Source organism: Aquarana catesbeiana, linkage group LG10 (genome assembly GCF_042186555.1).
Source record: "Aquarana catesbeiana isolate 2022-GZ linkage group LG10, ASM4218655v1, whole genome shotgun sequence".
Taxonomy (NCBI): Eukaryota; Metazoa; Chordata; class Amphibia; order Anura; family Ranidae; genus Aquarana; species Aquarana catesbeiana.
In genome coordinates, this window is record NC_133333.1 from 171825160 (window position 1) to 171838794 (window position 13635).

At 40.4% G+C, this 13635-nt stretch overlaps 1 protein-coding gene across 4 annotated transcripts in view; it reads right to left on the reverse strand.

Moving 5' to 3' along the window:
• Positions 1-2092: 2092 nt before the first annotated feature.
• The window catches only part of GNB1 (G protein subunit beta 1), a 131401-nt gene continuing 119858 nt past the window's right edge, over positions 2093-13635 (reverse strand). For all 4 annotated transcript variants that reach the window (XM_073602970.1, XM_073602973.1, XM_073602974.1 and 1 more), the window contains exons 10-11: positions 6872-6983; positions 2093-4693 (exon numbers count right to left, since the gene is read on the reverse strand). In XM_073602970.1, the coding sequence (XP_073459071.1) occupies positions 6877-6983 (107 nt within the window). In that variant the 3' untranslated portion in view covers positions 2093-4693; positions 6872-6876. The remainder of the gene's footprint in view (positions 4694-6871; positions 6984-13635) is intronic.

Genomic DNA, 13635 nt, shown 5'->3' on the forward strand with positions numbered 1-13635 from the left:
AGTGCCACCTTAACTGTGCCCATCAGTGCAGCCTATCAGTGCCGCCTCATCAGTGCATATCAATGAAGGAGAAAAATTACCTGTTTGCAAAATTTTATAACAAACTATGAAACAATTTTTTTTTCAAAATTTTTCATCTTTTTTTAACAAAAAATAAAAATCCCGGCTGTGAATACCACCAAAAGAAAGCTCTATTTGTGGGGAAAAAAAAATGATAAACATTTCATTTGGGTACAGTGTTGCATGACCGCGCAATTGTCAAAGTGCGTCGGCGCTGAAAGCTGAAAATTGGTCTGGGCAGGAGGGGGGTGCCCAGTAAGCAAGTGGTTAAAAGCACAACATTTCTGGATGTTACATGGCTTTTTTTTAACTTCAGGCCCACTTTCAGTTAGGTTTGTAAACTGTGCCCCATGGTTTAAAAGCACAGTTTCCCAAATCAATGCCTCATGTGCCAATATATTTTACACAGTTATAAAAATTTGACATACTTTCAATTGCAACCCCCATCTGAAAATGCTAGTTACCAGTCTCTGGTTTGAATCAGACCCAAAAAAGTATGCAGCTTTTCATTTAGAACATCTGACTTTTTTTTTTTTTTTTTTTTAGAGGAGTGATCCAAGTATTAAGATGAGATCTGTCTGTGCTCTGCAGGGGATTGTAAAAAAAATGAATACCAAAGCAAAATTTAGATACTTCACTAATTTAAAAATGTACCTAAAGTCAGTCAAATTAAAAAAAAAAAAAAAAAAAAAAAAAAAAAAGCGGGTGTGTGTTCATTAAAAAAAAATGTAACCAGCTTCTTATAGTTTTATAAGCCAAACTAAGAAAAGGTATCAGAAGTGTTACAAGCAGGTTTTCAGGATCCTGTCAGATTCTGCTACGAGGGGATGCAAGGGCTTGCATAAATAAGATTGCAAAGAGAAAGTGATGGGAGGAGATTTCTGATACAGTGGAACCTTGGATTACGAGCATAATGCATTCCAGAAGAAAGCTTGTAATCCAAAGCACTTGCATATCAAAGCGGTTTCCCCATAGAAGTCAATGGAAATGAAGATAATTCATTCCGCATTAACTTCTATTGCGTTGCAATACCGCAATGTGGCCAGAGGTGGGGGGGGGGGCACCGGAGAGCCTCGGAAATACTCAGGGACAGCTCGGCTGAACTCTGAAACCCTCAGGAACTGAGTATTTGAGTGATTCTAAGTATTTCCGAACGGCTCAGAAACATTCCGAGAGTCACTGGCACCCCCGCACCTCTGGCCAAATGCGGTACTGCACACCCCATTAGCTTGAATTCTGCTCGTTTTGCGAGACAACACTCACAGTCAGGATTTTTTTCAAAAAAAAGTTGCTACTCTTTCAAAACGCTTGTTAACTGCGTTACTCGTTGACCATGGTTCCACTGTATCTAGAGAATTTTTAATACTTGGGGTACCTTGACTGAATAATAAAAGCACAATTAACCCAAGGCCAATAGGTTAAAATCACCACACGAAGTTTAATGCTAGGATTTATTTTTTTAAGCTTGCTAGGAGTGTAAGGTACAAGTGTATGTGTCGGCAGGGAAAAAAAAAATCTTTCCTGATGTTTGAATCTATTAGAAAGGCTAGTAGAGAAAAATACCCACTGATCTGCCAGAAATCCAATGTGTTCCAAAATTCCTGTTTGGTGCTCTAAAATCTAGAGCAGCATTGTCAGCACTGGCTGTTGAACAAAACTTCATCATCTTTCACCCCTCTGTCCCTCTCATGCATATATGGATTTCTTTCTCAACAAAACAAGGCTGTTGCTTTGACTCCCAAGAGCCTGTACACACTGTAGGAAATGGGTCCTTGGAAGATGTAGTTCTGGGGTGTGCCTGTTAATAAGAACCAATCTCCTAGAAAGCCTTGTGATGACATTACAGGGAGTAGTGAAGGAAGTTTCTTGCTCCAGATCAAAAAAAGGAAAAAAAAAAAAAAAAAAAAAAATCACACACACGTGTGTGTGTGTGTGTGGATATGCTTTTGTGAAAGGTTAGGTGAGCAAATATGGGTAATGCCTGAAACAATTTAAATACATGTGACTAAATAAGAGACACCATGACAAGGAGTAAACTCATGTCAAACTGCTTTATTACATCTTAAATAACAGTACATTTTAATATAGTATCTATCTTGCATCCAGCGTTCTTGTAGTACACTGACTTTAAAATTAAATACAAAAGGTGAAAGGGAGTAGGGGGTGCAGAGAGCTCTACGGAGTAATTTATGCAAGAAGTGGGCGGGGCATCTCGTTCTCTGCCAGTTCCCGGCCTAACGCACAATTACAGCACTTTTTGTACAGAAAAAAAAAAAAATTAAAAAAATTAAAAAAAAAAAAAAAAAAAAGCATCTACGTCTAAGGTTGAGTAACGTTCATATACAATTAGGAAGAAGCTAATAAAATTAATAGTCCGCTTCTCTCAAAACAAAGACCTGCGGAACAGAGGGGTCAGTTCCTGTGTATCATTGTACAGGTCTCTGCAGAAAAGTCAAGAGGCAATGCTTAATTCAAAGAGAAAAAAAACCTGGGGGAAAAAAAAAAAAAAAAAAAAAAAAATTAGCAAGGGGAAGCTATTCCTGGAAGAACAAAAATCAGATGCAAGATCCTCTTTCTACAAGAACAGGCTGAGAAGCATCAACTTAAACCAGGGTAAAAGTTTAATTTCACATTTCCCAACCCTTCCTGAAAAATCGATTTTTTAGTTTTTGTATGCAATCGTTTGAACAGGATGTTTTTTTTTGTTAAAAAAAGTGAAATTGAGCTACTCTTCAAAGTGCTCATTTTTTGCACTGAACTTTTTTTTTCGAAAACGTATACAGAGAGTAGCTGTGATTATAAAAAAAAATTGAGCACAACCGCAATTGTCATTTCATTTTTTTCTGTTTAAACAGGTTATTTTTCATTAAAAGGAAAAAAAAATAAACAAAAACATCTAATGACTCTCTATTTGCACATTATTAAGCAACTCTACAGCATGCAATCTTAAGAGGAAAACCCATCCCTATGGCAAACACCCCCCCCCCCCACCTCCCCGCCGCCAACATAAGAATAAAAGCTTTCATTAAGTTTTAACTTAGAAAGTTCAAGATCATTATTTTCAAAAACATTAATTTGTACATCATTTCATACACATCTGACCGTATATCCAAAGAGTACAGACATGTACTTCTGTCCACGGCTGCTCCTAATCTATCTATATGGGACCAGGGTAGTGTTCTTGCAAGATACCCTTTTTTGTTTTTCTTAAATTGTTAATAGTTTCCCAGTGTTAACTGAACTTACAAGGGGATTTGAGTTTGAATGGTTCAGGCCTACATGAATAAAGGATGACATGGGTTGAACAATGAAGGACAAAAAAAAAAAAAAAATTATATATATATATAAAATCTTAACTGGCAACAGTATACAGCACCAACAAGTAAACTAGATCCCTATCTAGCAGTACATAGCACTCAAATAGGAGCTTGCTGTACCAACCGGTATAGGTGTGTATAGGATAATTATGAATGTCGCCAGTTTTGCCCTGGAAAAAAAAACTGTCTCAGTCCCAACAAAGAAACAAGTTCTCTGGGTTACCCTCAATAGCAAATGCTGAACTGGACATTGCTCTACAATCTAGCATGCTCTTGATCCCTGAAGGAGTTCTAATATTGTGGTGTATATTTGTTGTGTGTGCAGGAAGAGAAGGTGGCGTGGTGTAGATGCATTCATAGAGATCAGAAGACAGTTCACTGGCATCGGTGGTATAAAGAACTGTACATGGTTTAACAAAGTCCTTCCAACGCTCCCAAGTGGCATCTGTTGCATTGCTTCCCCAACAGCCATAACTCTCAGATGACAGGTAACCGAAAGGCACTCCAGGCATTGGGTTACTACATTTCCCCCGAGCAGTTGGTGCTCAAAAGTAACTCAATCACTGGAGAAACCTGTGAGGCATTGACTTATTCCTCATACTATAGGATGGCCATTACATGGAGGGCTTGTGGATGGTGAATATGCTTCTTTAATGTTCATATGGTTCTGTATCTGCAACAGATTCACAAGACAAGGACAGTTTATAGCATTAAAAGGCCCTGAAACACAGGTCTATCACATCCCACCTTCATTTAATGGACCATAGAGGGGGGTAAAGGAAAAAAAAAAAAAAAAAAAAAAAAAAAAAAAAGTTAACTGTTCTGATTTTTTTTTTTTTACAATCTGTTCTGCTGCAGTTTTTACAGCAACTACCATCAACATCCAACTTAAAAAAAGAAAAAAAACCAGACACTGTTCTAGAACCTTCAGGCAACAATCATGAAATGGACTTTATCAATACAGCTATTTCTTGGTTATAACGTACTGCGCATAGTGTTTTGTATCATTACTTCAAGACAAATGAAGGTGACGAAAGGGTTGAAGAAACAGAACAAAAAAAAGAAAAAAAAAAACGAAATGGTCCCAAAAGGAATGCACAATTCTTGGTTTCAGAACCACAAATCAATTCTTCCTATAGCAAATAATTGTGCTCTTGGTTTCAGAAAAAAAAAATATGAGAGGAGAGGTTCTGCCCTTTGATGTATGGGAGTAGGGATAAGTGGGTGTCCACGTTAGTATGGTTGGATCGGATATGCTATGATTTAATTTCGAAGGTTGGAATGCTCTTCCAGTCATGGAGAAGTCCGCTGGGTATCTAGATGAAGGGAAAAAAAAACATTCTTAAAAAATGGAAGACAAAATAGCTTCTAGTTTTATTTACAAGTTTAAAAAAGTTTTATATCCAAGTACAATCTTTAACATTTGTGTACAAAAAGTCTGTTGGGAGTTCTAATCAAGCACTTTTTTTGGGCTTTTGCAGAACAAAGCCAGAAGGGAGAAGGACCGATCCTACCTCTTTACTTGTAAGACAACAGCTGTAAGAAAACCACATTTTATTTAATTATAATATATACTTTACTAAAAAAAAAAAAAAAAAAAAATTTAAATATTGTTAACAATCCTCTGTTACCAAAGTGCTGGGAATATGATTTCCTTCAATATACTGCTTATGTAGAGTTACTAAATTTATTTATTTTGTTTATTTCAGGTATTTATATAGCGCCATCAATTTACGCAGCGCTTTACATATACATTGTATATTCACATCAGTGCCTACCCTCAAGGAGCTTACACTCTAAGGTCTCCAACTCACATTCCTACATACAGATACTAGGGTCAATTTGGACAGGATCCAATTAACCTACCAGCATGTCTTTGGAGTGTGGGAGGAAACCGGAGAAAACCCACGCAGGCACAGGGAGAACATGCAAACTCCAGGAAGGTAGTGTCGTGGTTGGGATGGCTTGCTCTGCCAATGCCCTCTGGCAGAGACCAAGAAATGATTGGAAATGGTTTAATAAATGTTATGCAATTTTTATCCTTAGGTGAAATTTACAGGGTGTAACAAAATTGAACTCAACTTCATACTTTGGAAAAAAGCTTCATGGGATATAAACACGGGGGCTGCTACTACTAAACTTGTTTTGGAAGATGTTCCAGGGATATCCTACCCTTACTACATGGGGAATAAACAACCAGGAAAAGACAAAAAACCCCCCAAAAAACACATGGATAAGGTGTCAGAGTAATATATGTGAATGATACACGCCTTGACAAAGCATGACATATGAAATGCAAAGTGCGCATTGGCCAAAGATTTTAGTACCGTTGGATCTCTTCTGAACGGTTTCCAACGTCTACATCAGATTTGTATAATAAACTGCCCTAGCTCTGCGAATTACTAAGTATTGAAGCAAGAAGGACTGGAGCACCAGACCATGCTCTCTCAAAATACAAACATGCATTAGGCAGCTTGCAGGTTTCCATCATGGCTGCTTCTTTTTAGACGGAAACCACTAAGTATTTTAAAGGTAAGGATTTCCAAGTTGCAACCAAACCATAAACCTGCTAGTTCAGACCGTCAAAATAAGAAAAAAAATTGTTTTACTTAACTTCATTTGAGTCCCATTGAGGTCTTCTTTTACTTTCTGTCCTTAATACAACAGGAAGTCTCCCCAAAGTGAGCAGAGAACCCCCATTAGACAACTGCTACTAGAATAGGCATCCATTGTTAGGATTTCCCCCACCTCCTGTATCAGTGACAGATACACGTTGAGCAGTGCAATTTTACACCATAGGTCAGGGAACCTAAATAAAGAGCTTTTGGCAGAATAAGTGTTACAGAGCTGACCTGCAATCCATAAATTCCCTACGTTTTCTCCTCTTTCTTTTCTAATTGTATTAGCTTGCATATTTATGGATATCGTTGTACAATACAATATCCTGTTTATGATATATGACACTTAATATATACGTATAGATTACGGATTCTTTTTACTAAACGTGCAATAGGATTGTGTTCGTATAGAAACATTTTTGAACAATAAAGTGTCTATTAAAAAAAAATTCCCTTCCTACAAAGTGGGGTTAAAAAGTAATAGTGAAAAGGGATTGTCCTGGGTAGAAGGATACAGCTCAGGCACATACAGGCTTGTAATGGTCTCAACTCATTTGTGTTCTAGTGGAACTTAGGCCAGCAGTCATGGCTTCCGTCACTATGTTTGTGCTTTAAATATACTGTATGCATTGTGAAATCATAAGCAAATCTATTCTGGATTAACATTTGTTAAATGCTGGCACTTCTCCATAGCCTACACTATTTATAAAAGGCTGACAATGAAGGGTTTCATGATAAACTACATTTGCCAGGAATCAGAAGTTTAAAGAAATGTGTGCTGTTTACTAAACATTCAACTCCACTTGTTGGAAGGAAGTAAACATGTCATGGCAGATTAATACTACGAAGCAGTGGAAGGCCGTAGCAGATACTCACAGACTTTAGTTCCAGATCTTGAGGAAGCTGTCCCATGACCCTGTCGCCACAGCCATCCCATCATCTGTCACTCCCAAGCAACTTACACGGTTATCGTGACCAGCAAGGACACCTTGAAAGAAAACAAGATAGTAAATTAGCTTTGGTAAGGCCTGAAAAGGTTAAGACATTAACACACTCGTTATTTAAGAAAGGCAAATCCATTTTGCACTACAAGTGCAAACTACAAGTGCAAAGTGCGCTTGAAATTGCACTGAAAGTGCACTTGGAATTGCAGTCACTGTAAATCTGAGGGGTAAATCTGAAATAAGGGGAAGCTCTGCTGATTTTATCATCCAATCATGTGCAAGATAAAATGATGTTTTTTTTATTTTCCTTGCATGTCCCCCTCGGATCTACAGGGACTGCATTTCGAAGAGCACTTTCAGTGCAATTTCAAGTTAAGTTTGCACTTGTAGTACAAAGTGGATTTGCCTTTCGTAAATAACCCCCTGTGTCTGCTGAGCTCTACAGTAGATGGTATTAGAAATGCATGAGTAGTCTTGATGGACTAAATACCATATTTATCGGTGTATAACAAGCACAGGCGTATAATACGCACCTTAAACTTTAAGAGGGAAGTTTCAGCAAAAAAACTGTACACTGCCCCCCTGCACAACACAACTCCCTTCATTATAAAGACTCCCCCCCCCCCCTCTGCACTCCCAGCATACTCTAAGGTTGAGAAAACTTCACACGGTCAGCCCTTTTCATACACCACTCCTCCTGTGTCACTCATTGTAAATCAAAGCTTCTAAATACCTCCATAAACGCTGGACACGATCATGTGACTGCTCGCCTCTCTTTCATTGACTGTCACGTGACCGCTCTCATAGTTACATAGTTAGTAAGGTTGAATAAAGACATCAGTCCATCCTGTTCAACCTGAGTGATTGTGGGTGCGTATCTACAATTATCCCCATTTATTTAAGGTACCCATATAGCGCTGCCAATTCACGCAGCACTCCACACATACATCGCACACCCACAATGGTTTCTACTTTCAAGGAGCCCACAATCTAAGGTCCCCAACTCACATTCATATACTAGGGCTAATTTTTGAACAGAAGCCAATTAACCTACCAGCATGTCTTTGGAGTGTGGGAGGAAACCGGAGTACCCGGAGGAAACCCATGCAGGCACAGGGAGAACATGCAAACTCCAGGTAGTGTCGTGGTTGGGATTTGAACCAGCGACCCTTTTAACTGCTAGGTGGGGGTGCTACCCACTACACCACTGTGCTCCTCCAATCAAAAGCTACACACGAGGAGGCGGCTGAACGGAGGAGAGCAGCCACAACGAGCAGCATTAATTGAGGGATTCAGAGGCTTAGCTTTAGATTGAGAGTGACACAGGAGGAGCGGTATATGACAAAGGGCAGTAATGTTTTCTGAACTTCAAAGTTTACTGGCAGCGCTGTCCCAGGGCCAGGAGAGGCGGGGCGGCAGGTTTGACACCCTCCCAATGAGTGGCACCCGGGGTGGCCCGCCCGATCTCCGCCCCGTTGGTAAAAAAAAAACAAAAACAGATATTGGCGTATGTATAACATGCAGGCACGGTTTACCCTCTATTTTCAGGGTAAAAAAGTGCCTGTTATACGGCGATAAATATGGTAATTCACAATGCCATCACAAGGCTTACTGCACATACTGCTGGAAGTTATTCCAGACCACATTTAAGTAGACAAAAAGCCACACACTCCAGGCACCCTACCCCGTTTTATCACTTTGAGAACACACGCAAAACGCATCTACGCCTTCACTCCACTGACAGATTCTAATAAAACCTTCTAGAACTCTGAGAGGGACGCCCACCTTACTTACGTAAAAAGGAAAAATCTAAGTGACAAGGTGGCCATACATAGAAAGGTTGGCATATCCAAAAAGGACTGTGCAACAGCCCCACAATGTACAGTTTGCAATCACAACATGAAGTGGCTGGTGTCTCATAGGTGGATGAAATACTATCCAATCTATACATTTCTGTGATGAGAGCTATGATCGACCCCCCAATCAGTATTGGCCCTAAAGCAGAAATGGAAAGAATAAGATGCATTTCAGGTAAACATTACACTGCACAAGCTTACTGCCTGTGAACAATCCATTCCCTATGAGTATGCCATGCTTTAAGTGAACACGTCATTTAAAAAAAATAAATAAATCTCTCCCTACGGTATTAGAACATGTTGTCAGGTGTGTTAAAGTAAAATTCCTTTAAAATCTCTTAAAACAGTTTGCTGGGCAAAGCGCACCCAAATTAAGGTGGTTGTTAACCCACTTGTTGTTCCTACAAACCCCTCTGTTATAATAAATGCTGTGTCCCACTGTATGTTTTCTAAAAAAATCCGCCAATACCTTATTTTACAGCGCCAATCAGCAGTCAGGTGACCGGCCATCTCTCTCCTCTCCAGGTGTAACAGCAAAGTAGGCGGAGCCGAGAAACCCCTGCTGACGTCAGCTGGGAGGAGGAGAGAGACGACTGGCCACGTGGCCGCCGAGTGGCGCAATATAAGGTATTTAAATTGGCAGATTTTTTTCTTAGAACACACATACAGTGGGGCACAGCATTTATTATAACAGAGGGGATTGTAGTAACAATAAATTATACCAGCAAGAGGGAGGGGGGCACTGGTACGAGCTGACAGGCGGGGAGGGGGAGGAGGACACAGGAGCACAGAGGACAGCAGTGCACAGGGCTACGGATAACAGAGGCAAGTAAACTGACCACAGTGTCAGGGCTCAGCAGCCATGATAAACCGTGGTCAGTTTACAGAGGGGAAGGTAGGATCATCCAGGTATTTCAGGTGATACAGGGGGCCAAATGACAGCATAAGCACTGTGCTGTATAAAATGATTTCATTTTTATTCTTTTAGGGTAACACTATTTACATTACAGAACGATGCAGCCGCTGTAATATACTGTAGTAGCATTAATTACCGTTAGCGGCACGCTGTTCTGACAGCAGAATGGGCAACTTCCCATCTGCTTCAAGAATGAAAGAAAGCTTCTCCGCCATCAATACAAGATTTCCTCTGATTGGAGGAGGTGGAAATTGTGACATCTGCCCATTTCTCCACCTTGACCAACCAAGGTGTTTTGTGAAGCGATATTGAAGCCGCAATTCTACTATACTACTGGCACATCCTCAACAGTAAAGCTGGGAGACCTCAATTTTCTGTAGTTCCAGGACCAGCCATGGTTTCTTCTGTCTCTTGCCTGATGAAACGAAATGGCAAAAGTGCAGTTAACTTGTTGAGCAGAAAGCATGGGTCAGATTTTGTGGTCCTCGTTTTTGCTGCCTAAAGCGTGGTTCCCCTATTGCTGGGCTGCAGCTTTGTCTGCCGGAATGTGAAAAACGACAGCTGAAATGAATTGAAACAGCCACAGCCTCTAGAGTTTAGTGTTCAAACAACCTTTTACCAGACACTTTGAAGCTGCAGCCAATAGTTCCACAATTGTCACATGACAGTATCAGATCTTCCCGATTGGCTGCAGTTTCAGGTTATCTTGTAACAGGCTGTGAGTACATGTTACACTTTGTGAACTGCATGACTTTGTCCATTTCAGAAATGAATGAAACAGCCACAGTCCACCAAGTATTCACAAACTGTAATCAGACACTATAACTGAAGCCTATGAGCAAAGTAATGACATTATCACATGACAACATCATATCTTCCCACCTGTCTGCTGTGCTAGGGTGCCTGAAGTCAGTTAAGCTATAATTTCATATAGCAAGTGCTTAGTGTGAATGGACACAAGTATTTAACACAGACAACCATGACCCATAGAATGGAAACCCTATTTTCAACAAAAATAAAAGAAATTAATCAGCGCGAAGTGGTATATAACTTAGAACAGCAGCTGGACACTAGGGCCAATAATCAAATTCCTCAATAAACATCAACAGACAGACAGTGCAGCGCTAAATGAATGGAAAAAGGAAAATAAAATTGAGGTAGAGCACAATACAATCCACCACGGTGTATAGATAAAACAGTCCATATAATCAGGTCCAAACAGATCTTCAAGGTAGAAAGGACTGTGTGTTTGCAAATGGTGATTCCAGGAGCCCACCACCACGGAAACAAATGGCCTCTCACCTGGTGTTGTAGACCCTTTAATTATAGAGGGTCAGAAGCGGTTTTGGCATATAATATGCAAATATTGTGCGGCTAAGCAAATCTTCATCAAAGGACCCAATACAGGACACTCCAATAGGGACATGTAGGAAATAAAAGTGGCGAAAATAGTGCTCTCCGTATACGATGATCTTTATTTCAATATAAGAAATCATAAAACACTCACAAGTGAAGTACTTGGTAATAGCAGGCAAGCAGTAATGGCGATCTCCTGTTCCTCCGAACAGCAGAGCAGATGCACAGTGGCCGCGGGTGACGTCACGACGCTACCTCGTATTGGACGCGTTGCGTCCCAGTGGGCGGGGACTTCATCAGCAGATGAGGAACGTCGTGGGCACCCGCGCTAAATACCAGGTAAGTAACCATGGCTACAGTACACCAAACGAAATTGACCTGAGGATCACCCGGAAATCAATCCGGACATGACCCCTTATACAGAAATACAAAACAAACGAAAATGACTCTCCCAAAGGCAATAGGGAAAGACATGGCTATGACAATAAAAACGCATCACTCCTGAAAGGACAAGTGCATAATTCCTGAAATGGAATATTACCATACCAAGGGGAAAATAAGATATTAAAAATGTGTATAAAAAAACATATGTATATAAAAAATATTTTAATTGTAAAAATAAATTTTCAGAACACTGTAAAATTTAAAAAGCGAGTCATCCGCGGCCACTGTCATCAAATATAAATAAAATAAAATTCAGCGATCTGATATAAAGCAATTTGTGTCAAAATCCACGTTTAACCCCTCAGGGCAGAGAACCCTGGTTTTGAAGATCCAATAAGATTCTCTCTTACTCAGTTGCCTTATGAAATTGCCCCCCCTCCAGTGTCTCATGACCCTCTCTATACCCCAAAACCTCAAACTTTTGGGGTTCTGATGATGATGGAGTTTGACGTGTCTAGAGACATTGTGGGTTTTCAGGCCTTTCTTAATGTTGTTAACATGCTCAGCAAGTCTCACATGTAGGGGTCTGGATGTTCTCCCTATATACTGGAGCCCGCATCCGCACTCCAGCATATACACGACCCCTACCGTGTCGCAGGTAATTAACTGTTTAATGTCATACTCCTTACCAGTAGCTGAGGCTAGGAATTTTTTTCTTTTTTTCTTTATGTTCCCCTTTGCATGCTTACATGGAATGCATTTGCCGCATGCGTAGAAACCACTCAGAAAAAGAAAATAACCTATCGGAAGAGGGAACAGGAGGGTTCAGAACGCTAGGAGCCAGACGGTCCCTTAATGATGGAGCCTTCCTATAAATAAACTGAGGACGGTCAGGGAGCACAGGGCCTATTTTCTTTTCTGAGTGGTTTCTACGCATGCGGCAAATGCATTCCATGTAAGCATGCAAAGGGGAACATAAAGAAAAGGAAAAAATTCCTAGCCTCAGCTACTGGTAAGGAGTATGACATTAAACAGTTAATTACCTGCGACACGGTAGGGGTCGTGTATATGCTGGAGTGCGGATGCGGGCTCCAGTATATAGGGAGAACATCCAGACCCCTACATGTGAGACTTGCTGAGCATGTTAACAACATTAAGAAAGGCCTGAAAACCCACAATGTCTCTAGACACGTCAAACTCCATCATCATCAGAACCCCAAAAGTTTGAGGTATAGAGAGGGTCACGAGACACTGGAGGGGGGGCAATTTCATAAGGCAACTGAGTAAGAGAGAATCTTATTGGATCTTCAAAACCAGGGTTCTCTGCCCTGAGGGGTTAAACGTGGATTTTGACACAAATTGCTTTATATCAGATCGCTGAATTTTATTTTATTTATATTTGACAGTGGCCGCGGATGACTCGCTTTTTAAATTTTACAGTGTTCTGAAAATTTATTTTTACAATTAAAATATTTTTTATATACATATGTTTTTTTATACACATATTTTTAATATCTTATTTTCCCCTTGGTATGGTAATATTCCATTTCAGGAATTATGCACTTGTCCTTTCAGGATTGATGCGTTTTTATTGTCATAGCCATGTCTTTCCCTATTGCCTTTGGGAGAGTCATTTTCGTTTGTTTTGTATTTCTGTATAAGGGGTCATGTCCGGATTGATTTCCGGGTGATCCTCAGGTTAATTTCGTTTGGTGTACTGTAGCCATGGTTACTTACCTGGTATTTAGCGCGGGTGCCCACGACGTTCCTCATCTGCTGATGAAGTCCCCGCCCACTGGGACGCAACGCGTCCAGAACGAGGTAGCGTCGTGACGTCACCCACGGCCACTGCGCATCTGCTCTGCTGTTCGGAGGAACAGGAGATCGCCATTACTGCTTGCCTGCTATTACCAAGTACTTCACTTGTGAGTGTTTTATGATTTCTTATATTGAAATAAAGATCATCGTATACGGAGAGCACTATTTTCGCCACTTTTATTTCCTACATGTCCCTATTGGAGTGTCCTGTATTGGGTCCTTGATCAAGATTTGCTTAGCCGCACAATATTTGCATATTATATGCCAAAACCGCTTCTGACCCTCTATAATTAAAGGGTCTACAACACCAGGTGAGAGGCCATTTGTTTCCGTGGTGGTGGGCTCCTGGAATCACCATTTGCAAAC